The sequence below is a fragment of the Periophthalmus magnuspinnatus genome, chromosome 20, assembly GCF_009829125.3.
Source record: "Periophthalmus magnuspinnatus isolate fPerMag1 chromosome 20, fPerMag1.2.pri, whole genome shotgun sequence".
NCBI classification, from domain to species: Eukaryota; Metazoa; Chordata; class Actinopteri; order Gobiiformes; family Gobiidae; genus Periophthalmus; species Periophthalmus magnuspinnatus.
The window spans coordinates 11,071,461-11,097,631 of record NC_047145.1 but is presented as its reverse complement, the minus strand read 5'-3'; the positions used below and the strand labels follow the sequence as shown (position 1 = coordinate 11,097,631).

The 26,171-nt window shown below is 37.2% G+C and overlaps 1 protein-coding gene across 1 annotated transcript in view; it reads right to left on the bottom strand.

Moving 5' to 3' along the window:
* Positions 1-1,179: 1,179 nt before the first annotated feature.
* The window catches only part of LOC117388452 (protein disulfide-isomerase TMX3-like), a 72,639-nt gene continuing 47,647 nt past the window's right edge, over positions 1,180-26,171 (bottom strand). The window contains exons 14-16 of the mRNA XM_033985999.2: positions 24,450-24,579; positions 17,196-17,264; positions 1,180-5,831 (exon numbers count right to left, since the gene is read on the bottom strand). Of these exons, the coding sequence (XP_033841890.1) occupies positions 5,562-5,831; positions 17,196-17,264; positions 24,450-24,579 (469 nt within the window). The 3' untranslated portion in view covers positions 1,180-5,561. The remainder of the gene's footprint in view (positions 5,832-17,195; positions 17,265-24,449; positions 24,580-26,171) is intronic.

The following is a 26,171-nucleotide window of genomic DNA, read 5'->3' as shown; positions in this document are numbered from 1 at the left end:
CCTTCATTTAACACATGGTCACACACATTGGGTGAGTATGCAGGGAGCTAATTGAGCAAGAATCGCGTTTTGCATCACTAGCGCTCATAGATATCATGTTATCTTCTCCCTTTGTGGAGTTTTAAACCCAAAATGGCGCCCAGCTGAAAATGAACAATCAGGCAATAACATTGTGTCTTTTCTGGGTCTAATTTGAGCAACTGGTTGAGGACATGGGCAGTTTATTCGTCGACAAGTTGGTTTTGTTTTGCTTGTACTAAATAATATTTGTGTTGTGCTGGGCTAGGGTCCCAGGTCTGATCTGTAGTATAAGCAAAGGCTACATCGAGTATTTCATTTTTTAATTGTATTGATTACCTTTGAAACTTTTTTTACCGTAATTGTATGTTCTTGAATGGATCACAACCCTGTTAGAGGCAATGGATCTGTAACTGCACATTTAGCATTTCGATTAGGTTTGTCAAAAACACTGGCGTCAACTGGCCCCACAACTATTATCAACATAACGGCACATGTTCTTACAAGAATCTATCTTTGCATGGTGCATTAGGGCCGGGCTACTGGTGGGTCGGAGACTGAACCAGTCATAGGGCAGCATTGTGGTTTGCGCAGAAGCCAAGAGTGAGCATCCAAAGATGGCACACTTCAGCCTATTTTTGCGGAAATACTATTTTATTTGTGAAAAATGGACAGAAAGTAAGGTCTTTCTGCATTTGTGGACAGGGAATGTTGTGGTTTTCTCTCAACCGGATGTGACAAAAGTTTGAATTTTCAGCTTATTCCGCTGTTGTGACACTTCAACCAATCTTTTTGGAGTCCCGATAGCTCTGTAAAACTCAATTCATAATGCTAACTATCTAGCATGAGCCGGCTTACAAGTCCCTTAGAAATTAATGGAGAACGTGCACCATCAAGCCTATTAGCCTTGGTCTTTCATTTTATAAAAACAATAGCTTTTGTTTATCTGTGACATAGGCTGCATGGATTCCACTCCAGCTGCTAGTGCACTCAAAAGTGAAGTATGTATTATGCAAATGGCAAAAAAATAATGAGGAACATAACATTATTAACAACTAAAATGTATTTCATAATATGAGTCCTTTTAAAAGTTTCATTTCTGTATTTTCAAGTGGCTTCGTGCCTATTCATTACGGGATTGTAGACTTCTGAATTGCCTTGGCTCCCTATAGAAAAGCGAAATAAATGAGTTTTGGTCCAACTAATACAATCAAGCACGGATGCGGAGATGTGATTATGCCACCATAATTGAGTAGACACCTTTACCTCACATTACTCTGATGGAACAGGGATTTATGTGCGATAATTGGATACAGACTTCACAGCAGATGTCTCAATGTAAGCCAGGTGCATTGTTCTACCGCATGTTGGATCAACAGAAGAGCTACGACCAGGGAAAAAAATGACAATCTTTATTTTAAATCTTTCAAACTGGTAATAAAGTCTGACAATCTTGATTTGAACTAAAGAAGAAAGATTCTGGGAGAGTATGAACTACAGAACTGCGAGAAGGTGAGGAGAGAGACAGTATTGTGCTATAGTCCAGACCAAAAGGATCAAAATGGATGCCTGAAATTGGAAGAAACTACATAAAGTAACAGCAAAATCCAGTGAATATATATGTATGAAAAAAACAGCATGAGTCCATTTGACAAAGCAGAACTCAGTAACTTTTTTCCATGTATTTCAAAATTTGCCTTGCCCCAGTACAGACATATTGTATAAGCAGCTCTTGCGGTCGGAATAAGTCTCCTTTTGTGGTGCCATCTGTAACGTCTGCATCTAATTATAAAGAGTTTTTTATCTGATACCACAACGGCAAAACTCTGCTCTGGCCTCTCTTGTAAAAAAAAAACCCAGATATCCAAGAATTAGCACCATGAATGAAGTAAAATGAAATCACACAGAAAGCTGGTTGCCAAATTATGATTAAAGCCAAAAAACAAGCTAGCATTGAATTGTATCACTCAAAATTGAATGAGAAACCAAATGACAGAAATAGATGTAGGGAAAAAAGTAAACCTACGCAATGGACTTGCATGTTTATGCTAGTGCTTTACTCAAAACATAAGGGGCGCTACACAAAAACAAAAAAACAAGAAAGTTGCAGAGTTCTGCTTTGATCCAAACTCTCTCTTTATGGTGTATTTATTCAAAAATAGCATGACTGATATAATGCTGGTTCCCTTAACACACATGTTCCCTTAAGCATACAGTAGTCTGATTTCTATACAGAAGTTTGCCATTTACAGTATATAAAAATATTCGTATACAGAATTATCTAGAAGTCACAGCCTTTCCAGGAGACGACATGGAACCAATGATTCACTGAATACACTAATACATTGAAAATATGAATCTTGATATTAATATAAATATTAACTTCAGCATGATTACTGGCTGGTTTATTTTTCTCATTTCAAATTAAATTATATGCCAAAGGAGTAAAAATATGGTAAAAGAAATTGACAAATCTACCCAAATCAAAACTAATATTCAGAATTTAGTTCATTTACAACAATACAAGGTTTGCCAAATCTTTTAATTACATTACATTTGAACCATATTAAACCTATTATGGGCTGTGAATTGCACCAAGACTAGCATTTTGAAGGACACCAAAACCAGCCCATGTCATTAAAGGTGGAAGGAATGATGATGAAGGAATTCTAAAAACATTTCAATTTCTATATTTGGTTCACAAACATGGTCTCCTGTGGAGGGTGTGACTTGTAGTTGTACATACATCTTAAATATCTGACTTTTGTTAAACTCTTAAAGCAAAATCTACTTTCCAAGGTCGACTATCTGATTGTAATTCCTTCATCTCATCTTTTCAAAGTGACATTGCCTGGAGACCAAGCCCGTAATAGAATGCTTTCATTCCTCATTTCAAACCGCCTTTTGTACCCCTTTATGTTACATCAAAGTCCACGCAGATTTGTTGAAAGAAATGCACAGTATTAAATTGTCTAATAGTCACAGCCTATGGGATATTATACGAGCCACATTAAAAGACACAATGGTACAAGGTAAGGTTAAAGGTACACTATATAACTTTTCTGGTTTAGGGTGTCCATAGAAACGCCATTGCTTAGCCTGGAATGTTCAGCATATTAAACTTAAATATATCTATGAGACATGCAGGCCAAGGAACAGGTCAGATCTGTGGAGATTCAACTTCATTCACAGACAGAATGTATGAACGCTGTGTTTTCTTTCAGGCAATACAAAAAACTATAACCTCAATACGTGCAAGGAAGCCATGTTTAATGCCATACTGTGAAACATTCCAAGCAAAGCAACAACTTAAGAATGGAAACAAGCAATTTAAACAGCAAAAGATCATATGCAGTCTATGTAGTTCTTTTCACAACCTTACTCCAATGGGCAAGAGTGGTGGCTATAGTGTTCACCGCCCACAATCCCAAAGGTAACCGATTTGATTCCAGCGCCGACCATATTGTGCATTTTGTCGTGTCCTTGAGCAAGACATGTCCCCATCCTACTACAATGTTACCTATTTTAAGTATGCTGAAAAGCCCTCAATAAATCTTTTTTTTTATTAGCTTACTAGTCGATATATTGTACAAATTCCCTACACAAACCGCTGAGCCAGGTGTAAAAATAGCGAATAGTGAAAGGTGGATTATGTGACTTTGAACATGACACAGTTGTTGGTGCCAGACAGGCCAGAAATGGTCTGATAATTTTAGAAACTGCTGATATCCACATATTTCCACTCGGCGCACTACAGCTCAGAGGATGCCCTAAAAAGAGGGGGAAAATCCAGTTTATACCAGTTCTAGGAGTGGTTGGATAGTAACCATCAAGAAGTCATTGGTGGGTGTGATTGAATTGAATTGAATAAGGACAATAGTTTGATTGGTGTCAATTTTCAGGTTCAAGTTGTTGATAATAGAGTTGAAAAAAAATATATATCAGCTTGGTATAGTTTTTTGATTGTAAAGTCAATTTCAAAATCCAAACCTAGTGAAATGTTTTCGAAAACCAAATCTCATAAATAATACTTTCCATGTTTTGTTGGGAAACATCCATGCAAAGAAAGAGCAGGTCACCCCCAACCAGAAAAGTTACATATCACATCTTTAACGCAATGCAATCAGAACAGCTGTACCAAATAATAAGCCCACTATATAATCCAGTATCTGCTTATCAAATTTTGGCTCGGTCAATCCCAACGGAAACTGAACTTTCCACTGAAAGATTGGATTCTTTTTAGCAGTTGTACACTGCACGACATGCGCAGGTCTAAAAGCAGGTTTGTGTGCCCTGGGATGTCAAATGCAAGTCCTGGATTCAATATAGCAACAGAGATGGGAGCAAAGATTGAAATATGGGCCCGAACAGAGCCTGTCTATCTCGGGCATATGGTGTTTAATAGACGTGGGAGTTACTGGTGCATGTTACGACTGGCTGCTGTACATGTCCGCTGCGGCTTCACTTGGGATTGTTAGCAAGTCGAAGAAAAGGGGGTGGAGATCATTGTGCGGTATCTGACAGGACAACACAAATTACATTCTACATTCTAGGTTGTGTAAAAGCGTGGATACATGAGGAGTAGATTGGAGAAAGGCATGGTTTAGCTAATATATGTGCATGCCTAATTTTAAGCTATGGCCGATAACGCCATCTTGGGCACTTTTGAAGCTTTTTATACATCGCTGGTCTATGCATGATATGGTCTACACTGGGTGAACATTTTAAAGGCAAAATCTGACAAGTAGGCTTTGAGAATTGTAAACAAAATATGACAAGATATAACAAAACAAAATCTTAAAGGAGAAGTAAGATCAAGAATTTTTATATTTTGGTCAGTTGTGTTGTTTTTATTTATTTCTAATCCATATTTGCCATTACAGAATGAATTGTGTACTGTAAAAATATTTGCTAAAACTAGCAAATGTGCAAGGTCAGTAGTTATATGAACACTGTCCACACTATTTTGACATTTATGATATGGCTGGCTAGTGATTGGCAGTTAGCTTGCATTACATCTTGTACAAATTTTGCTTTTGGCAGATGAAATTTTGCTAGCTTTTGTTAGCTTTAGGAAGATTTTACATAGTGTTACATCGTACGCTTTTAAACCATATAACTGGATAGAACTCATTAAAGAACTTATTTCAATTTCTGGCACTGCAGCAAGTGTAGCAGTGATAGTACAAACTTTTTCTTTAACCGAACCATCACTTACTTCCCCTTTAAAGCATCAAAGACATGGATCAAGGCTTAACGAAGGGCTCAGACGTGATAAAACGAGAGGAGCTGTTGGATGTCAGAATAAACACACTACCAGCTTTTGGTCTCCCTTCTGCTCTTGACGCTTGTTTATTTTTCTTATAAAAAGGCTATTTCTTATGATGTCTCCAGTTTTCTCCTGCCCTTTCACACTGACTCTACCCAAAAGAGCCAGTGGAAAGGAGGCTGGTTAGACAGACGTGACATGAAAACCAAAGAAACACCACCATATCTTTGAGTTTTCATATCAGCGCATTACATAAGACCTATGACACCCTCCGTTAATCCGTCTTCTTCTCTTGCGGGTCTTTATCGTCCATTTCGTCTCCCTCCTCAGGGCCCTCGAGCTGGTGTAGCTCCGCCCCTTCCTCCTCCTCCTCTTCTTCCTCCTCCTCCTCGTCGGTAAGCCCCTCCCTCTTTTGCGGGTCCATGTCTTCGGAGGCAGCGTCATTGATTTCGGCCGTACAGATGCCATAGCACATGAGGCTGATAACACCGAGGGGCAGGCCGAACAGAAAGCAGCCGAGCAAGGGGGAGCTACGGAACACCGACTGGGGACAGAAAAGAAAATTTGTTATTTAAAATGATATTTGCAAGTGGACTTTTTACAAATTTATTTTTTTATATATATTTAAATTAACTGTTATTATTGGTGTTGGAATTACAATAAGATAAGCTATAGTTTCTTGTTAGTAGGTTATGTTAGGTGTATGGACAATTTGGAGGTCTAAAAGGGAGAGTGAGGTTTGGAAGATCGAGAGGACTAAAGGGGAGCGTGAGGGGGGCTGAGGAAAAGGGAGAGTGAGGGGGAGAAGAAGCGGGTCTAGAGGACAAAAGGGCAGAGTAAGAAGGAGCGGGGTTTGTACGACTTAAGGGGAGAGTGACGGGGAAGGAAGGTCGGGGTCTGAAGAAATAAAGAGGAGAGTGAGGAAGGATGTGGGCCGGGTTCTAGAGGACTAAAAGGGAGTGAGGTGTACGTCAAACTCCGCCCCTGCAGGTGTGTGTCTGATTGATCCAGATTCAGATGAGCCTCTTAAAATGTAGTGGCAGATATCTCTAATACCTCAATTGTCCATGTTAGAATAATTTAAAAAAAAGGAATTTAAAGGTCCTTTATTATGCAAAATTGATTCTTGTGAACTTTAAGCCATGTTATAATGCTGTTACCTCATTTTGTTTCATTCATGCTTGTTTAAATAACTTTTTCATTAGTCTGTCTACATCTCCAAGGCTCAAAATGCTCTGTTCCACCTTGTGATGTCACAAGTTTTCAATTTACAGCTACCGTTTACCTTTAGTTCAGCAGAGATTGGCAATTCTAGGGCTGAACATATACAAATGATTCAAGTGAAGGTGTCCAGAGTTTAAAAACACAGTGGAGCACTTCCTGCATCACCACATGACAACATACAAACAAATGTGAATGAATGATTTTTTTTTTGATGAGGAAACAACATTATGATAAATCAGAAAACAGAGTAATATAGGCCCTTTAAGACAGCAAATCATACAGAAAACACATGCAAAGCTGACAAATGAACCTATTTTGCCCAAATGGCTGAAATGAAATTGACTAAGAGCAGCAGAGAGTAATACCATAAACACAGTTAAAGGTGCAAAAAATATATTGATTTAATGTTTCTCTCACTTCCTTCCTGATCAGGTGTACCTTGCTGGAATATTAGCCGACTGCACATTACAAACCCCATACTGGTGTTTGAACCTGCAACCTTGTTCTGCTGAGGAGAGATGACTAAACTCATGCCACCTTCAATGCATCCCCAGGTTTGTTCATTTGTGAAAAGCCTATATTCTTCAGCTGTCAATCATACTCCGTGGAGAGGAATGTTGCTTCTGGTTTCCCCTCTCTCCTGTGCGGGGGCGTGATTGACAGCTGAGGAATCAAGGCTTTAAGGAGGCAAGGGAACAGAAATGGGACGTGCCCTATGTAGCCGTGACAGAAAGCCCTTGTTCTAGCAACTAAAAAAAAAACAAAAAACAAAACATGCCACTTAGCAATATTAGATTTCTAAGTGGCATAATTAGGATGGTTAGATTTCACAAAACAAAACAGAAATAAAAACTGAATCCCTTGGTACTGTCCATAACAACAAGGCCACCCAATATCTGTAAGAAGTTTTGTTTTGTTTTTTTCAAACAGATGAATTGGAATGTAACTGCACAAAATGGTACAAAAATGTGGATACAAGTTTGATAAGAAAGGCTTGGATCAGCATCTTGACAATTGCTGGGCTTAGTTAATGCAGCTTTATTAGAAATGACTGACACAAACCATCCACATGGAACTACAAGTACTGTACCGCTGGGTAAGGCTCATAGCTGTTGCTTTGAGCAGTCAAACTTTCCAACACCTCTGCAAAGAAACACTTGGCTCTCGCAAGAGTTGATGATTCAGGCTTGTTATTTAGCAAGAAAAGGTTAAGCGGTTTATGTGTATAGATGATTTTTATGGACCAGTTAATAATGATGACTACACTATTTACAGCTTTAAATTGCATAAAATACTTAATAATCTTTATTAAGAACTATACAGGCTTAGTAACAACTTAAGAGGTGAGGAGTTGGTATTAGGATATTATAGGCCGTGTAGGCATTTTTTCCATGTATTTGAGCAACATTTGTCTTGCATCAGTACAAATATAAGCAGCTCTTGTGTTCAAAATAAGATTGCTGCACTGTCTGAATCTAATAATAATGCTTTTTACTGTCAGGATAATCAGGAAGTGTATGGTTAGCATACTTGTTAGCATTATGACATCAAAATGTCGCTCTGGCCTCTGAAAGTCGTGAAAAGTGCTTATAAACTCATCATGGTGAATAATTAGGATGCTTGAAATTTATAAGGTAAGTGCAGAATAACTTTGGACCACTGCCAAGGGTTTAAAATGAACTAGTTTCACATTTTTAAGACAGTCAAAATCAGGTACAGAGTTACCGATAATAAGATGAACACATGATTAGAACTAATAATGTTAAATTCTGTGAATTAGATACTCATTTTACAAAGTATAGAAACTGAAAATATTACATAGGACCCATTTGGACAATTCTTGAAAAGTTTTAGAATGGTCTTAATCTTTCACAGTAATTACAATTATTTAGCTTTGGAACTAGTATTATATCATGGAGGACATTAGATTAGGACACTACATTAGTATACATTAGTATACCTTCTGACAAAGTATATTTTTAAACTGGTAAAGGTTTATGGCTTTTGAAGGGTTTGAATTATTATATGGTAACAACACAAACTCCAAAGCAACATCAATCACTGCACCAAGAACATGAATAGGCAGTACACAATAGGCAGAAAACATGACCCTAAATGAAATCATACTTGATGGATAGAATCTATAATGTATTCTCTGAATGCCAGCCATGAAAACCAACAAAGAAGAAAGTTGTAACTCAACAGTTGTGTCAAAGTGGCTTGAATGAAAAAAGAAACGTCCTTCATCTACTGGGTAACCTTTTATTTAATTATGACCAATGAAATCCCCACTGACATCAGCTCTCGAAGTAACTACATTACTATCAAAGCACATTAGAGGTCATTCACTATTAATCCACCAGAGGGCACAAAGTCTACCAAAGGACCTACCTTAAATTAAGTAGTGACAAGGTTATCATTGCCAGTTCTGTTACAATAGGCTATAATGTGACTAGAGTAAGCAATGGAGAGTTTCAAATTTGACACAGGCTAATCTGCTATGTGTTAACTACCAGACAATTTTATTTACAATATTGCTGAGTTTCAGATGACACCAAGTTGATTTTTAAACTTTTCCATATGCTTTGAACCCTGCAGCCTATACAACGGTGCAGCTAATTTATAGATTTCTACTGGCCAATGGCCACCGGGGGGCACTCTCTAGACAGACAAGGGGAAAGATTATGCGTTGAAGAATACACTAGTTTTGATTGTAAACTGTTATTTTGCGCATCATGCACACACCCTCAACATGGAAAACACATGAAGAAATGCATATAATGCAATAGAGCCACCACACGAAAGTTTGGCATTAAGGAATCAATGGTGTGACGTTGGAGGCGGCAGTTGGAAGAACTTATTCAATGTAAAAAGACGACAAACGCTTTCAGTGGATATAAAAGCAGATGAGCTGTGTTGGTCCTGTTTTATTTTCTAAACATGCAGGTATGTTCATCCTGTGTTGATACTGTACTGTCGATTTTCAGGCACAGTTTGGAAAAAAAGGGTTTTTTTAAATTAAAGCTGTACTGTCTTTCTGTGTAAATATCTCATGATACAACATAAAAACCTGCGGCTTATATATGTACAAAATTTATTTTCTTTTAAAATTTTGATTGTGCGTCATATTCAGGTGCGCTCAATAGTCAGCAATTTACAGTAATACACATTTTTGTTGTAATATAATTTTAACATTAATGGGTCTAGTCACTAATAGAAATCATCAGGTTAAACATGTGTTAATTTAATTTGGGATATTTCATGGAAAAGTACAGTGTTTTCAATAGGGAAATCTGGCACTATTGTTTAATATTAAGACAAACGTAAAAAACAACAACAATAATGATTTCCGGAACCCAAGTGGGCTTTGAGGTGGGCTTTGAGATGGGCATTTCCATTTGGGCGTCTTACCCTGGAAGCCAACAGTATGTGATTTGGGCGGGATATGAACCAGCAACCTTCTAGACAGAGGGTGTATGCTTACCAACCGTGCTGTATTATGAATATTTGCATCAGTATTCCAAGCAACCCTCTTCTTTAGAGTACCAATAAAGATTTGGTTTCTTAAGTTTGTACTCTTCATTTAATATCCAAGTCCTTGACCTTTTCTGTCTCCTCTAAAGTTCATGTCAGACGTGTAACGATGTAATAGAATGCATGATGCAGCAGCAGTGAAATGGGATTATCCTTGTTCAGAAATGAAGACTGCATTTTAAAGTGATATTATGTAAAAATTACTTATAAGTGTTTAAATATCAAAGACATTCTAAACATAATTAGTGAATAACTACAATATATGTTAAATATATACAGGTACCTTCTATTTTAAGTTATATAAAAAAGTTAAGATACCCAATGTTTAACTTCTTAAATCAATTGCTTTAGCCTAATCACATTCTTGATGCCATTAGGCTAAGTTATTGGTCAGATCTGTGGAGAGGTGAGATTGCTCACAGTATGAAAACATGTTTTAAAGCCACTTTTGGCAATAAAACATTTGTATTTAATAAATGTAAGGTAAATGCTATAGAGTCCCATACTGTGAAACATTTCAGTCAAAGCAATAATATCTCCATGGAGACAAGCAGGTGGCGTACCTGCGAAATTACAAAGATATCAGCACACATTTTCTCATGTATGTCATATTTAAATCTGCATCAAAGTGGAATTGAAAAAGTAAAAGATATATGTAATATAAATAAAATAGACACATCAGTAAAACACATTTATAATATGTGGGTGATTGTATATGCAAAAAATGTAAGGAAAAAGAATAGCATTTTCAGTGTACAATAGGTTAAGAGTTCTGTTGACTGTAGCAAGCCCTCAACAAAACGCCTATAATTCAAATCCATGTACATCTCTCTGTGGTTTACAGGAATCTGGGTTTTTTTTTTCCTGATAAATGTAATCACATATTTGCCTGAACTCAGCAAGACACAAATGGCTGAATGTTGTAATTTGCAGATATAATGGATGGTTTTAATAGAATTTGAAAAAAAAAAAAAAAAAAAAAGAATATGATTAAGGGTAGCCAAAATTAAATTAACACAAAAATATGTTAGTTACCTCTGGCACTGAGAAAAAGGTGTTTAGAAAGGAAAAGAGTCTTACTTTGAGGTGGCAGTTGCAATAAAGAGCAGCAATACACGCTCTAACTGGAAAGTCTGTGGTTTAAAGAGGAGGTATTCCACTTCTATGGGGTATTAGTTGCTAACCTATTACATATTTAGATCACTATGTCGCCTTGCTTTGAAAATGATATATTATGTTTAATAAGTTTCAGTTTTCATGTTCAAAGTGCATTTCATTTGTGAAGTTGTTGTGTATTGTTTGTTTCCTGCTCTTGCACATTTGTGGAGAATTGTCATGCAAGAGCATGGGTGATGTAGGCTTGTGAACAGAATTGTACTGCTAACCATAAGGAGTGGAGGACCTATAAAACCTCTTCAGACATGTTTTTGATGAGGGAACAATGCTACAACATGGTAGAGAACTCCAAAAAGTCATTTTTTGCACTTTGTAAGCCCCTCTTTAGGGGCTTACAAGGTGAATGAATGAGCACTGAAAATGTATAATTGTATTGTATGGGAGTTGAAAATTTGCACTTGTTATACTCTGTATGCATTGCATCAGCTGCAAGCTTTGATTTGCAACTATGATTGCACTCTCTCTGCCAAATAAATAAATACATTTAAAGAATACATATGCTATTTTGGGTAAGCAGTATAAAGTATAACATGCAGATTATGATTCTCTCTTCATTGTAAACCACAATATTAATCTAAAACTGCTCAATAGAAAAGGGTCAGTTAATTTCCTGTTCAGAAGTGCAGAACTGATAGGCCCTACTTCTATACAGTGGCATTTAGAATAGCAGGCAGCAGAGTTTTTTTTTTATGTGACAGGCTCATAAAGTGTAGAGGAGTGGGTGGGAATAGGGGGTAGGTGAAAATAGAATGTTTTAACACTGCAGTCTCAAATTAATAGCACCTTTCAAACCACCCAAGGCATTTTACAGTGCATTATTCATCCACTGCACACTCTGCGGTGGTAAGCTTCTACTGTAGACAGAGCTGCCCTAGGGTAGACTGATGGAAGAGAGGATCCCAATTCATGCCATCGGCCCCTCTGACCACCACCAACACTCACACACACAACACATTCATACTAAGCAAAGTGAGTGCCTAAGCACACAGTGACAGAGCTTTGTCCGAGCGGGAATCCTCCAACTTTCGTGTTGTGACCACTGCTTTCAATCATTTGAAAATGTCTGTGTAATCCCTCAGTCGTGCAGGTCTGATCCATAGTAAAAGCCAAAATTCAATCTGTCAACTGGACAATACGTTCTAGCAGTGAAGATGTTTCTCTGCTCATCCAAGCCGCTTCTTCAGTTCTGAAGAAACGTCTTCACTCCTACGTTTTGTCCAGTTGACAGATTTAACTTTGGCTTTTACAATAAATTGAAACACGATAATAAGATAATAGATGAATGAATATGAAATAATTTGTGGCACAATTATAATAATTTATCATTTATTCAAATAGATTTCATGGTTATAGCAATATCCACTGACTTTTCTTTTGTCCCTCTAACCAATTTGTTCTGAATAGCTTTTAATAACAATCCACCAGAGTTTCAATGTTTGGCCTTTGATGGTGAGATTGCTTCATCCATATGTATGTAGTCGTAAATGTTAAGATAGGTCGGTATAAGATCGCAGTGAAATGCCACACTGAATTGTAACAACAGCTAGCTAAACAATTCTGCGCTACTATCATCAGTATTTGCAGCTTATTTTTGGATACACAACTCGGATAAGCTTCTCTCATGCAGCTTGGAATGGTTACACACATGTCCGCATACAAATGGATTCCTTTTCCTTGCCAGCAGAAGTGAGCAGAGAAGCAAAAAAATTACTAATGTAAGAGCTACTTCAAAATAATATTACTCTTATGTAATTTCTTGGACCACTATTTTGTACTTTTACTTGAGTAAGTTGAAGTAAGTATTTGGGAAATCCACTATTCAAATAAGTGTGTAGAGTAACTGTCAGGACGTAATATATGATTTATAATAATAATATAATAGTTAAAGAGGGGGGTATTTTACTTCTAAATACGTTATGTGTTAGCAGGGTAAATGACCACGTTACCCTTTATTGTTTTGAAAAAGCTCTCTGAAGGGGAAATATAGCAATCATAATGCAATTTTTAATGTAATTGGAAGGACAAAGCATTAAATAATGCACAAAATCTGGTATTTTCAAAAGGTAGACACAAAAATGTGAAAAACTGAATTCTATCTGGAGGACCGGTGCAAGAAACACAAATGTTCAACTCATTTAATATTGTCAACAAAGCTTTTGTCTTGTATACTTACAGTGGGAAGACTAAACAAAAACTGGTTAGTCACTGGTCACACACATGAGATGCAGTTCTGAAGAAGCCGTCAGATTTCCCTATTGTCTGGCGAAAACCAAGTAAAGCAGCCTACAAGACACAACACTTCACCATCATGTGACGGTTCTGAGGAAGGCTAGCCGAAAAATATAAAGCAGTTAAACAAACGCTCTTGTTTGACAAAAAAGAATCGCAAGTTTAAAACTGAAAACAGAACGTGGCTTTACCAAAGATAAATGTAACTTAGTAAATGTAACTGAGTACTACCAACCAAAAGCATAGGTCCATGTACTTTTGCTCTTTGATTGTTACCTCCACACAAGTTGTAACCATAGCTGAAGTTGTAAGAACACCATTTCATCCCTTGTTTATTTCCTGGGGCTCTGTATGCTGCCAGTGTCCGGGCTCTCCTCTTATTTATCCGCTTGCTGATGACTCTGAAAATGTCTCCCGCTCGCTGAATAGCCCTCCAAGGACCAATAGAATCCGCACGTAGTAAATGGGAGCTTCTCTGCATTTGCCCCAGGAGGACTGTGAGAGACGGAGTGCGGCGCGGTCAACAAGTTATTCTGGAGGTGATCTGGCTGATTAAAAGTCCAAGGCAAATTCAGAGGCCGGCGCTGCGCAATTAACATTTCGGTGTGGCCTGGCGAGCACCCTCTATCTCTGCGGGCGTTTTGGGTGAAGGGCGGCTGTGGGACTCGTTTAAACGAGTCTCCAGTTGTGTGTGTGTGTTGTTTTTTTTCTTCTTCTTCTTAACGGCAATGTGAGGAGCTTGGTAGGAAAAAAAATGTGAGAGTTGAGAAGATGTTATTGTTATAGTTTAAGGTCTGTCCAATTTTTTCTTTTGGAAAAGTATTTGTGGAATTGGCCAAAATTTAAAAGGTGCTGTAGCAGACTTTTACTTTCTTAAAGAAGACACTGAGCATTTGTCTGCTATATTTATAATCAATAATGCGTGAGGATCATTATGTTATATTTTAGACATTTTAAATTGCAATATTCATTTGAAATGACTTAATGAAAGAAACAAATTTGCTGACTTCCACACTATAAAACAGTGGTACCCAAAGGGAGCTGACGTCTCTGTAAACGTTTACGATGGATAGCTGGGAACCACGCAGTGTCATTTTGATCTGCTTTGACGGTATATCTGTAGTAGGGCAAAATCCAATTTACTTTATTACATAACAAATGGGTACACCTCTTTAACTATTTATCATTAAACAAATATGTATGTAGGAGTATTGTTAATTACTCACAATATGGTGTAGAAATAAAGCTACTATTTAATTGCATTAGTAAACATGTTATATAGTGTTCTGTAAAAAACATACTGTGCACTCTACAAAATGTGTCTGAAAGTTTTTAGTTTTTTTTTTGAATTTCTCAGGAACAAAAAAATGCTGTGAATGAGCCCCAGTGTACCCGAGAAATGGATCACCGCAAGTGTCAGCACCAGAACATAGAATAGCACATCCACATATCCCGCAGTCATTGCCACTGGAAGAATGATGGTAATAGCAGGGGCTCAGGGAGAGTGGATGAGGTAGAGGCTGTGCGCTATGCTAACACAGCTAACTATGAGTCATTGGTCCTGATGCGGCGCTCGCTCATGGTGTCTGCCCTATATCAAGACTGCGGAGGAGAGGTGAGTGCTGTCTCCCGGTCATTATGCCACTGAGATAGTTCTAGTTCACTTCTGAAGAGGGAGGAGAAAAGATGTGGCCTAGTAATAGGAACCCAATTATTCAGGGCTAAATTTTGAAGTGGATAGATCCTGAGATAAAGAAAGTTTAATGTTTTTTTTTTTTTAACTACAATATTACTGGCAACTGATTTATGTTTTCTCTGACTACATCTTATCTGATTTTTTTTATCTTAAAAAATGCAAAAAAAGTTCATTTTAAATGTTTTGCAGCAGTTCAGTTCACTTTTCTAAGGCTTTCCTCTAACAACAGCTAGCATGCTAACAGCACATGTCCTAGTTCACAGAAAAATGTAATGCTTTATTATTAGATGCAGACAGCACATTTTTATATGAAAAAAACAGGTACAGCCCCTTTAACTTTAATTTCTTTTGCTGTGGAGACCTCTGCATCTACTGAAGAAACAGTTAATGGCTATTACTACTACTCATACTTTGAAACATGTTTTTGTTCTGTTCATTCATTAATAAGTCAAAATCTTCCTAAGCCTAACCCCTCACACATCCCACCCAGGAGTCAAACTGTTCGCACCACTTAATATATTTTGTTATCTTAACAACAACAAAAAGTTACTCAAGTCTGTAGTATTGGCTATCAAATTACACTTCGCCCCCAAAGCTAGGTAGTTCACACAAATAGCATCTTTGTAGTTTTGGTACAAATTACTGTAAAGTAGAACAGTGGCTCTCAAACTTTAGACACCAAGTACCAAAAAAAATAAATAAATAAATAAAGATGAAAAAGATTTGGATTTTCAACTACCACTAAAACACAACCAAATCTAAGGCTAAACCAGGTCCACTAAAAGTGAACTGAAACATACAAAAACAGGGATAAAACTCTATAACTCTAAATTAGACAAACCCACAAACTGAAGAGCTGTCCAAATATCACTTGAAGGAGCTTGCATACCACAGTTTGAGAAACACTGATCGAGAAATAAATTGATTAAAAATGAAAAAAGACTAAAGAAATCTGTTGTTGTAACATTATAACATCTTGTTTGAAGTACATTTCTTGTACAAACTCAAAGCAGTCATACCTCCCACATCGGACCTACTTTAAAGTCTATAATTTCCCTTACAACCTCCCCACATGCCTATAAAGGACAGCGTAAAGGGCATTGCTGAATCTTACTGTGCCCGGTGCCAACAGAGGAGCGCTGCAACAGCTGTATTTACATTCCTATCGCACTCACACTAAAATAAATTTGACTTGTCCCACAAGACGAAACAACTACTCGGGCTAAACAAGGGAGGGGTGAGAGGGTACGCTTGGCTTGTCCCCCTTCCAGCTACACTTTAACTGCCGGCTCTGCAAAATTCTCGTCCCATTCCTGTCCTGTCCTCTCAATGTTGTTTTAGTCCCAAAGGAGAAAAAGTGCAGGGTGCTGGTGTATTTGTTCTAGAGAGGAGCAGGTTGGAAATTCAGCTTATTTTTTGACTAAATTGGGAAACGGTGAAGGTCAGGGCTAAGCGAGAGTCACAGGTTTACCCACAAGTTTTTGACAAATTTTCTGGCTGTCTGTTTTTCTTTTTCTTTACAAAAGTTAGTGACCCAGAGGACACTTGCAATTTAAAGTGGGACTAAACACCCAAAGTCCGCCCATAATCACATTTCAAAAAGAGATGCTCACTTGGGCAGTGCTTAGATGACTAAAGAAAGTGAGAGGAGAGGAGGGGCTGCCCCTGCAGCCAGGTGTTTGTTATCAGAAATGCCTGACTTTAATCATGACAGTTCTGTGTAATGTCACTTAGTATATTTGACCAGAAAGCTGCACTAATCTGCACTAAATGGCCATGATATTAAAATCATATACACAGTTTAGTAGCAAAAGTTGATTTTGTTTTTAATTCCATTTTAAGTTGTATTAACTTTCCTTGCAATCAAATGCTAAGGATGAAACTTTAAGTCCTTATGTGGACGTGGTTTGGTCCTGTTCTAGTTCTTAGTCCTGTTCCGTTTAGTTCCATTTAGTTCTGTTTACTCAAATACCTAGTTTGGTTTCAAGCTTTAGTTTTCACTAGTATCTGAGTATTGATTTTCTTTAAAACCCTAATAAACAGACTTACCATAATAGTGGATCGGGCGTCGAAGCCTATGCGCTTGATTCGCTGAATGAAGCCGTCCCCTCCATAAGCCTGTAAAATAAGAGAAAGCACTTTAGTCCAAATGTCAGTGTTCACCGGATGAGGTTTTAAATGTGTTGATCAGGGTGGACTTTTTGTACAGAGCAGCAGGAGGAAAAGGTCAATCAATAAATCACAAAAAAATAATAATAATTCCTTGAATTTAAGGTGAGACAACAGGCAAAACCTTTTTTAGTAGTTTCGCTCTCTCGACATAAGCTTTCACCTGAAAAAAACAACATACTCCAATTTACATGTTAAATGTTTTATTATTACATTTAATCAACCTGCATCCATAGATTTATTTATGTAATTTCAAATTCCGTTCAGTTAAAATGCATTTTTGTCCCACAGGGACATAAGGATACATAAGTAGCACCTACATACACCAAACTTTGGTATCTAATTGCCTGATTTATTAAAGGGTCAAATTGGTGACGGGCCAAATGAGTCGACACATCAACGCCTGTGTTGAGAGGAGTCACTGTGTGTCACTTTAAGAAAAGTCATGTGACCAATACATCTCCTGTGTCATTTGGTGTGGCTTGTGTCAAAGCACTGAAGCAGCTTGTGTAGAACGACACACGTGAGGCTCAAGTCTGTTGCTGCATTTTTAATATGAAGAAATGGCTGCATTAAATGAGATACACTGCTCTCTTAAAGGTTTGTGGTTACAAAGGGCTGTGGTGAGTTTGTAATTAATTTAAACTATTGAAATTTGAGGAGAATAATCAATGAAAATAAAAAAATAAAAAAATAAAAAAAATCGATCTCTAGTCCAAAAAGCAGCTTACTGCACATTCACACAGGTAAAACGGATCTTTGCTCAAGGACACTAAAACTGTTTGAACCATCTAGAGCTGGATTGGGGCAACCAACTTTCAGATTATAGGACAATGCTCAGCAATTTAACACAGTCAAGAGATTTATAAAAACAGACCAAAAAATATATTTCACTATGCGTTTCTTTACAAAGTGTACAGTGTTTTGTCTAGCAGTGAGTCGACAATTAAGATCTGTGATTATTTTAACATGATGTAGTTGCTTTCTTGTGTCTGCATTGGTACATGAGATGCCAAACACATAAACACAGTAAAATTATAGGCTCCCAGTAATCCTTTGAATATAGGTGAAGTTATATATTGAGAACATCCCGGGCATTTTAATTAGGAGCCTGCATAGTAGTATTAGTACTAATCTGTCCCTGCTCTATATGAATTTCTGCGCTGATTTGAGTGAGATATTTAAAAGGGAAGGGATATGGTAATTGAAGAATAACTTTGGACCGTTGCCAACCATTTAAAATGAACTATTTCTGTTTCTCATATTTTTAATAAGAGTAAAAACTCAATAAAGTTAATTTTGCAAAATGTGTCCCACTAAGCAAGTGATTGCTTTATTTCTCAATTTTATGTCATGGCAGAGCAACCAAATGGTATGTTGTTAATATGCAAAAGTACTAGTGTTTTATTGTCTGTTAATCAGGAAGCGTGCAGTAGCATGCTAGTTGTTGTTCGCAACAACTAGTATGCTCTGGCCTGAAAGTTAAACTCCTTGCAGTGAATAATTAGGATACCCGGAATGTATAAGGTACGTGAGAAATAACTAGACTGATGCAAACAGTTTAAAATGAACTAGTTCTGTTGTTCACATTTTTAAAGACAATAAAAATCTGGTACAGCGTCTTTAATGTACACACCTGCCAGAAAAATATGTTCAGTTTTGTTCATTTCTTACAATCTTATTTCACACATCGGGAGTTGTTTCTTTATAAAAGTGCATTTAAGTGAAGTCTGCGAGCTAGAGCTACCGGGACAGGAAAAGGCAAACAGCCAAGTTGACACCAAAGTTGTGCGCACAGATTCTTGGGTAATTGGAACCCATAAAAACGTGGCGCAGCGATCCAGCTCTGCCCCCAGCGTCAGGCAAGGTTAATGAGTGTGAGGTAACTGCTATTTACACAAGCTGGTTTGGTTTAGACAGTGGGCATCCAGGGCTCCATGGGACAGGAAAACAACCCAATCGAAAAGCAATAAGATTAGTGTTCCACATCACAGGAATCTGGATGTAGGGCAATGCTTCAAGCTGACGTCTTACAAAACATATTGTGACAGAAGATGGTAGTGATTCATTATTTGATTTGGTCTAGACTGAGCAGCATTTTATTTTTAAGATTAGTTATTACAATTTTGTACAGTAAATTGGATCAGTGCGTTAATATGTAATTTGCCATTTATCATTTTAAATACTAGATGTTGTGCATTATTTAATATTTGTCCTTCCAATTATATTTAAAATGATTATAATTATAAATTATAAATCAGATGCTGAACAGGTACTCTTACTTGAGTACCATATTTTCTGGACTATACGTCGCTCCGGAGTATAAGTCGCACCAGCGAAAAAAATGCATAATAAGGAAGAAAAAAACATAAGTAGCACTGGACTATAAGTCATATTACATATACACACAAAATTGCATATGATAATATAACATACTGCTTTGGCCTGCTAGTAAACTAACCAGTGAACCAAAAACGTTTTGTTTACTTTCCAATTGTTTCTTAAATAGTGCTCTGTCAGGTAAGACTTCGCATTAGCGTAAAACTCTGAAACAGAAAACAGGAAGTTGTTTTCTCGACCTTAAACTAGACTTATGATAAACAAACATTTACAATATTGTTCCAAATGAAAAAATATCACCTTTATGGTCTTAGGGAAAGGAAGTAAATAAAGGGAAATTAAATATGAAATGTATAAAAGAAAACAAGTCAAGTTGAGTCGGGAGGAGCTCAGAGTAGAGCCACTGCTCCTACATGTCAAGAGGAGCTAGCTGAGGTGGCTCGGGCATTGGTTCAGGATGCCTCCTGGCATCCTGAACCAATGGAGGTGTTTTGGGCATGTCCCACCGGCAGGAGGCCCCGGGGAAGACCCAGGACACGTTGTAGAGATTATGTCTCTTGGCTGGCCTGGGAACGCCTTGGGATCCCAATGGAGGAGCGAGAGGACGTATCTGGGGTGAGGGAAGTCTGAGAGTCCCTGCTTAGACGGCTGCCCCGCGACCTGGCCCCGGATAAGCGTAAGAAAATGGATGGATGGAGTAAATTTTCTTACACGTATTACAAACACACCAGCATCACCTAGTGGTCAAACAAGTGTACAACTTTAACATGTATATTCAACCGTTACATAACAATTTATTCAGCTACATGAAGCACAGACAGCAAACTGAATAAGTGTCTATTACGTTAAAGTAAGATATTAACACTTAATTAGTTAACTAAAGCATAAAAACAAGCTAACAAGTTTACTGTCGATCTCACTCCAAGTCACTAAATCCACTGTTCTTCAACCTGCTCCGGAAGTAAATGAAGCGCCGCTCCAGAAGCATCTGAGTGTAAGTTGCATCTGTGGCCAAAGTATGAAAAAAAGTGCGACTTAGTCATATAGTAAACTACTTACTTTTACCAAATACTTTTTTACTCATACTGTATAATGTCCTGGACTACTACTTTGTACTTCTACTTGAGTAATATTATTTTGAAGTAACACTACTCTCACTTGAATATATGTTTTTACTTTATTTAAAGAGACTAATGACCTTATTCTGCCCAGCCTACTTTTTCCTTAAATGTGACGAAATCGTGGTTTCTTTGTGGTCGCACTTCTGGTTAAGTGGAAGCCCCGTTTCTTTCAATGGAGAATTTGGGAAAAGTTTCACCGCTAAAATATTATATAAAGAAGGTTGATTTGTATCAAATGTTCAATGTTTAAGTGCAACAACAAGTCAACAATGCACCGATTCTCTGGAGCCTTTAAAATGGCTTATTTGCTGTAGGCAGCCCCATATAGACCAATACAACCCGAATGATGATGGAGGCATCCACAGCAACTTCCAGAATAAGGTGAATATTACTATATTTTCTGATCTATGTTATAATGTTTCCTCATCAAATACATACCTAGAGTTGTGTTTTGTTTCATTCACACATGTTTAACAAACAAACCCTGCCTGGTTGATTTCTTCTCTGAAACAGAAAACACACTGTTCGACCTTATGTCATGTGGTAATGCAGGAGGTGCTACACTGTATTTTTAACCACATACATTTAAAGAGCCATAGAGCCCAGTGGATGCCATCAGCGCTGGAATTGCCCATCTCTACTGAACTTAAGGTAAAATGTAGCTGTTAACTTGAAAACTACCACTACATGACATCACAAGGTGGAACAGACCTTTGAGTAATCCTGCATGGGCTGTTTACATCTCCAAACATATGTGACTGAAAAAACTCGAGGTATGTTTTTGAGGAGGTAGCAGCCTTATAACACAGCTAAAAGCTCACTAGAGTTAGTTTTGTGTAATATAAGACCTTTAATATATCACTTTCTCACACTGAGCAGCTATAGTTTTTGCAAACATCTGCGTTCTCATAACATATTCTTTTGTGTACATTTGTGTAATGTTTTAGTGAGTGGGGTAGTGTAGCCTTGAAACACCCGGGGCAGAGCTTAAAGGAGGAGGCTGACAGTGTCCAGGCTCTGGCGGGAGCTGGACTGCACAAACAGATGTTCGGCTGCTGCTTATTTGGCCACAGATCTTTGGCTGAGTAAAAATAGCTCAGACCTTTCTTGGAAACAGGAGAAGACTTCTGGAGGTTGTTTTTCATGGTTTTGTACATCTGGTGACCCAAAGGACTGAGGCAGAGAGGACATTTATTTCCGTTCCCTATTAACGTATAATAGGACTGCTTGTTTATTTGGAAAAAAAAATTAAAAATCACTACTTGATTGTCGTTGAAATTATGGTTATCCAAACTATTACTTGCACATTGAGAGGAGGGTGCATCAGTACCTTAAAAAGAAGAGAAGGTGAAAAAGAAAGATTTATCTGGCACAAAATAGACAGAACATATTTTACAAGAACAAGGTCCAAACAGAGAGGTACTTCTTGCACAATATCTGTAAATATTTTTTCCTCACTATTAATCACAAGATTTTACCAATTGCAATGTAATAACATATATGTGAAAAACTTTACTCTAACAATGTTTTCCCAAAGTCATTAATTACGACAAATACAGGGTGAAATATTATTTGGCTAATTTTAAGGATCAAATATTAACAATTCTTGCGGCTTTAATTTCCTTTGAAACATGCTTTAAAACACCTTGGGATAAGTATTTCACATTTCCTAACTTAAAATAATGTCTGCATTTGGAAAACACATAATTTGACCACAAAACAAGTCTGGTGATAGCTTATGGACTTAAAAAGTGCGTCCAGATTTTTATCTGTAAAGCAACAATCTAGGCAAACGCATACAGAGCATTTCTGAGTTCATATAAAACAAATCTGGATTAATGGACTAGTGAACTTTTGTCTCCTTGGAGATGTTATTGTGAAATACAACTCCAGGTATGTTTTTGATGAGGGGACAACAATATAGTCAAAAAAGTACATTTAGCTTAATGTGTGGACCTAAAGGCTTATAATATAATAAACAGTAAGCTAGTGATTATTTTTTCCCTCAGTTACTAGAAAAATGAAAAACATTGGCACGAATTGGACTTAACTCTGTTCACGATGTTGCCTTTTCCCAAAGTATATGAATAGCTCACCAGAGGAAAATTATGCAGATAAACAATACGATTACATTTTAGTAGTCAAGTAGTCAATGTACTTTTGTATGTTGTGTTTTTTCCCGCAATAATAATTCCATTAACATTAGCCAAACTCTCCTTATTGTCCATTCCTCCACTGTGCTTTTCATATCCAGTTCAAATAAAAAAATGACACAACATTGGTGGACCAGATCTGCATGTAAACATTTAGACGTAAGACTATAATTTACCCAGTGTATGACGCACACTGTGAGTAAAACTGTACTTTCTTTTTCACAGTCATGCACAAGGCAATATGTGCTCTTGTAGCAATATCTGCGAATGGTGGCAGAATTATGGGAGATAATCTGAGAAGGGGCAGTGATATGAAATCTAAACATACAAAAAGGAGATTAGAGAAAAACCTCATCTGGTGGTGACATTATCAGGGACGTGTTAACACTCCAAGCCATCCGGTCTGATTAATGGAGAGTACTGGTGTGATTACAACAAGATGATGTGAATGCAAAATAAGGAGGAACACTGTGGAAAAGGGAAGACTGACTAGAATTCTGAATATGAATCATAATTTTGGTAAATTTAACTAGAACAGATGGATGGATATAAGATGGATATTTGCTGATGAGGCCAAGAGTTTGTTATGTGAACCAAAAAAAATCTACCAGGAAGTAGTAAGAATGAGTACCAATATGAAGAATGTGTTGCTAGAAATAAGAAGACGAAAAATGAACGAAAAACAAAGTTGAGTATGGTAATAATTCTAAGTCTCTTTAAATTTGCATAATGTATAACTTGAATGATGGCTTCTAGTACACACACAATGCAAGTTAGAAGCTTTCATGAAGGCTTACCTCATCTTATTGTAAAAAAAGCCTCTATTATGGTCAAAATGAGACTATAGATGTGCTGTCCGCGTCTAATTTAAAGCATTTTTAAATTCATCAAACCAGGAAGTAACACTGGTGTACTGTACTATGACTGCCATGACCCATTGCAGTGAATAATTATGTTACGAATGTGTTAGGGCAGTGAAGATTAACTCTGGACCATTGCAAACCATTTAAAAGTAGTGGTAGTATTTGTAGTAGTAGTTTTGTTTTTCACATTACAAATTTTTAAGCATGATATATTGCCACAGAGATATACTGCAATAAACGATAATACTGAAGCAATTTTTTGCTACTGATACAATAACAATGCAAGATAATCCTAGTAAGCCATTTTTAAATATGAGCTGCTACAAATAAGTGACTTCTACAGCTAATTGTTGTTTCATTCTGTTATTTAACCTTTTACAGCTCAAATTTTATTGTACTAAAAGTCTAATATAACCCAAATGTTCCCTCTTTTAGACAGAAAATGTACACACAATAAATTCTGAGTCCCAAAATATAATCTTCCAGTGATCATATTTTGATCAATAAGTCAATATAATAATTATCGAGACAGGCCTACTTATATGTGACTTAATGAAACAGAAAATATCATCTGTTTTTATTTTATTTTTTATGAGAGCATAAAAATGCCAAAAATTAATGTAGTTACTTTGCGTAGTTTAATAAAAATCTCCAAACCTGTGCAGAACCGTTGAGCACACTGTTGATGAACTGGACCAGCTGCTCCATGGTCCGCACTGGCTCTTCCGGCAGAAAGTACTGTTCATTGGACGTGTTCAGGATGATGACCGAGGGCACCGTCACCTCTCTGCACAAAAAAACAAGAACAAAAAAACACAACAATGCTTTAAATTTGCACCACTTTGAACTTTCATTATGGTCATTAGAACACGACAAATTGCAATTTCTTCAGGAACAAACTGTAACACTGAAAGCCCAAGAGGGAGACGGATAAATAGCTTTTTTCCCCATGGGTATTCATTCAAAGAGATTTTTTTGTACTGGAGAAGATATGATGTAAGCATGGCCTATTTCAGAAGTAGAGTTGTCAAAAGTACCTAAAATCAGATATTAATCAGTACTAAAACTAGTATTGAAACTACTCATTTCAGCAGGTATCGACTGAGCTGTATCAGAACAAGCATAAGACCACAGACTAGTATGGAGCACGATGGAACATACCTAGATGACTGACGTATTATACAGACTTAAGACTGCAAGGTAATATAAAAAAGTACAATCATGTAATACTGATAATCACATTCTATTGTCTAAATTGTGTTTTTTATTATCTTTGTGGTATCGGTATTGAGGATCGAGTATCGAGTGTGTTCCTTTGTATCGAAATCAAGTTTGAAATATTAGTATCATGACCCTGATAGAATTCGCACCACTTTGAGCTTCCATTATGGTCATTAGAACACAACAAATTGCACTTTCTTCAGGAACAAACTAACACCAAAAGCACAAGAGGGAGATGGATAAATAGGTTTTTTCCTCTTAAGTATTCATTCAAAGAGATTTTTCATACTGGAGATGATATGAAATAAGCCTGGCCTATTTCAGAAGTGGGGTCTTTTCCTCAATCTTTTATGCTGACTGCGTCCAGCTCAGAGGCGGTATGGGGCAGCGCTGGTCACATTTAAAGAGACCTTAACAAATGAAAACTGACAGGAGAATCGCATCATGTGCCAGGGAAAAAAAAAAATGAAAGACAGGGAAATAAGAAGGCAAAAATGTCCAGTGGTTTGTGACTGATCGGCCAAGCTCAGGAAGCAAAGACAAATAGTTGGATATTTAGTTCTACGTCCTTGACTGGATTTGCTAGCTGGCTTAATGTAATGTTAGGGACAGGCTTACAAAAGTAGGGCAAACTACAAGTACTTTGTCAGCACGAGAGTAAAACTATTATACTTCTGTGGAGGATTAATTGCTAACACATAGCATATTTAGATCACCATGTTAGCTTTTATCGTTTTGAAAATGCTACATTTTGCCTAAAACAACATGTGTAATAAGTTTCATGCTCTCAGTCCCCTTGTTCCTCTTTCAGAGCGCGATCACAACACAATCAGTGTGCATTCCACTAATGAAAGTACTGTACATTGCATCCGGTTTGTAAAGTTGTTGTGTACCGTTTTGTATCATGCTTGTGTATATTTATGGAAAATAGTTGTGCGGTAACATGGGTGTTTGAGAGCCAAGCACTGGACAGAATCATACAGCTAACTGTAAGAAAGATTTGAATAGGACTCAGGAGAGATTGCAAAATTACTTCAACAAGCATGGATGACATCTAAAATCTCTTCAGGCATGTTTTTGATAAGGGAACAATGGTAGGTATAACATGGTAGAAAGCTCGACAATGCATAACACCCCCTCTTGGTATTCCTGGTAATA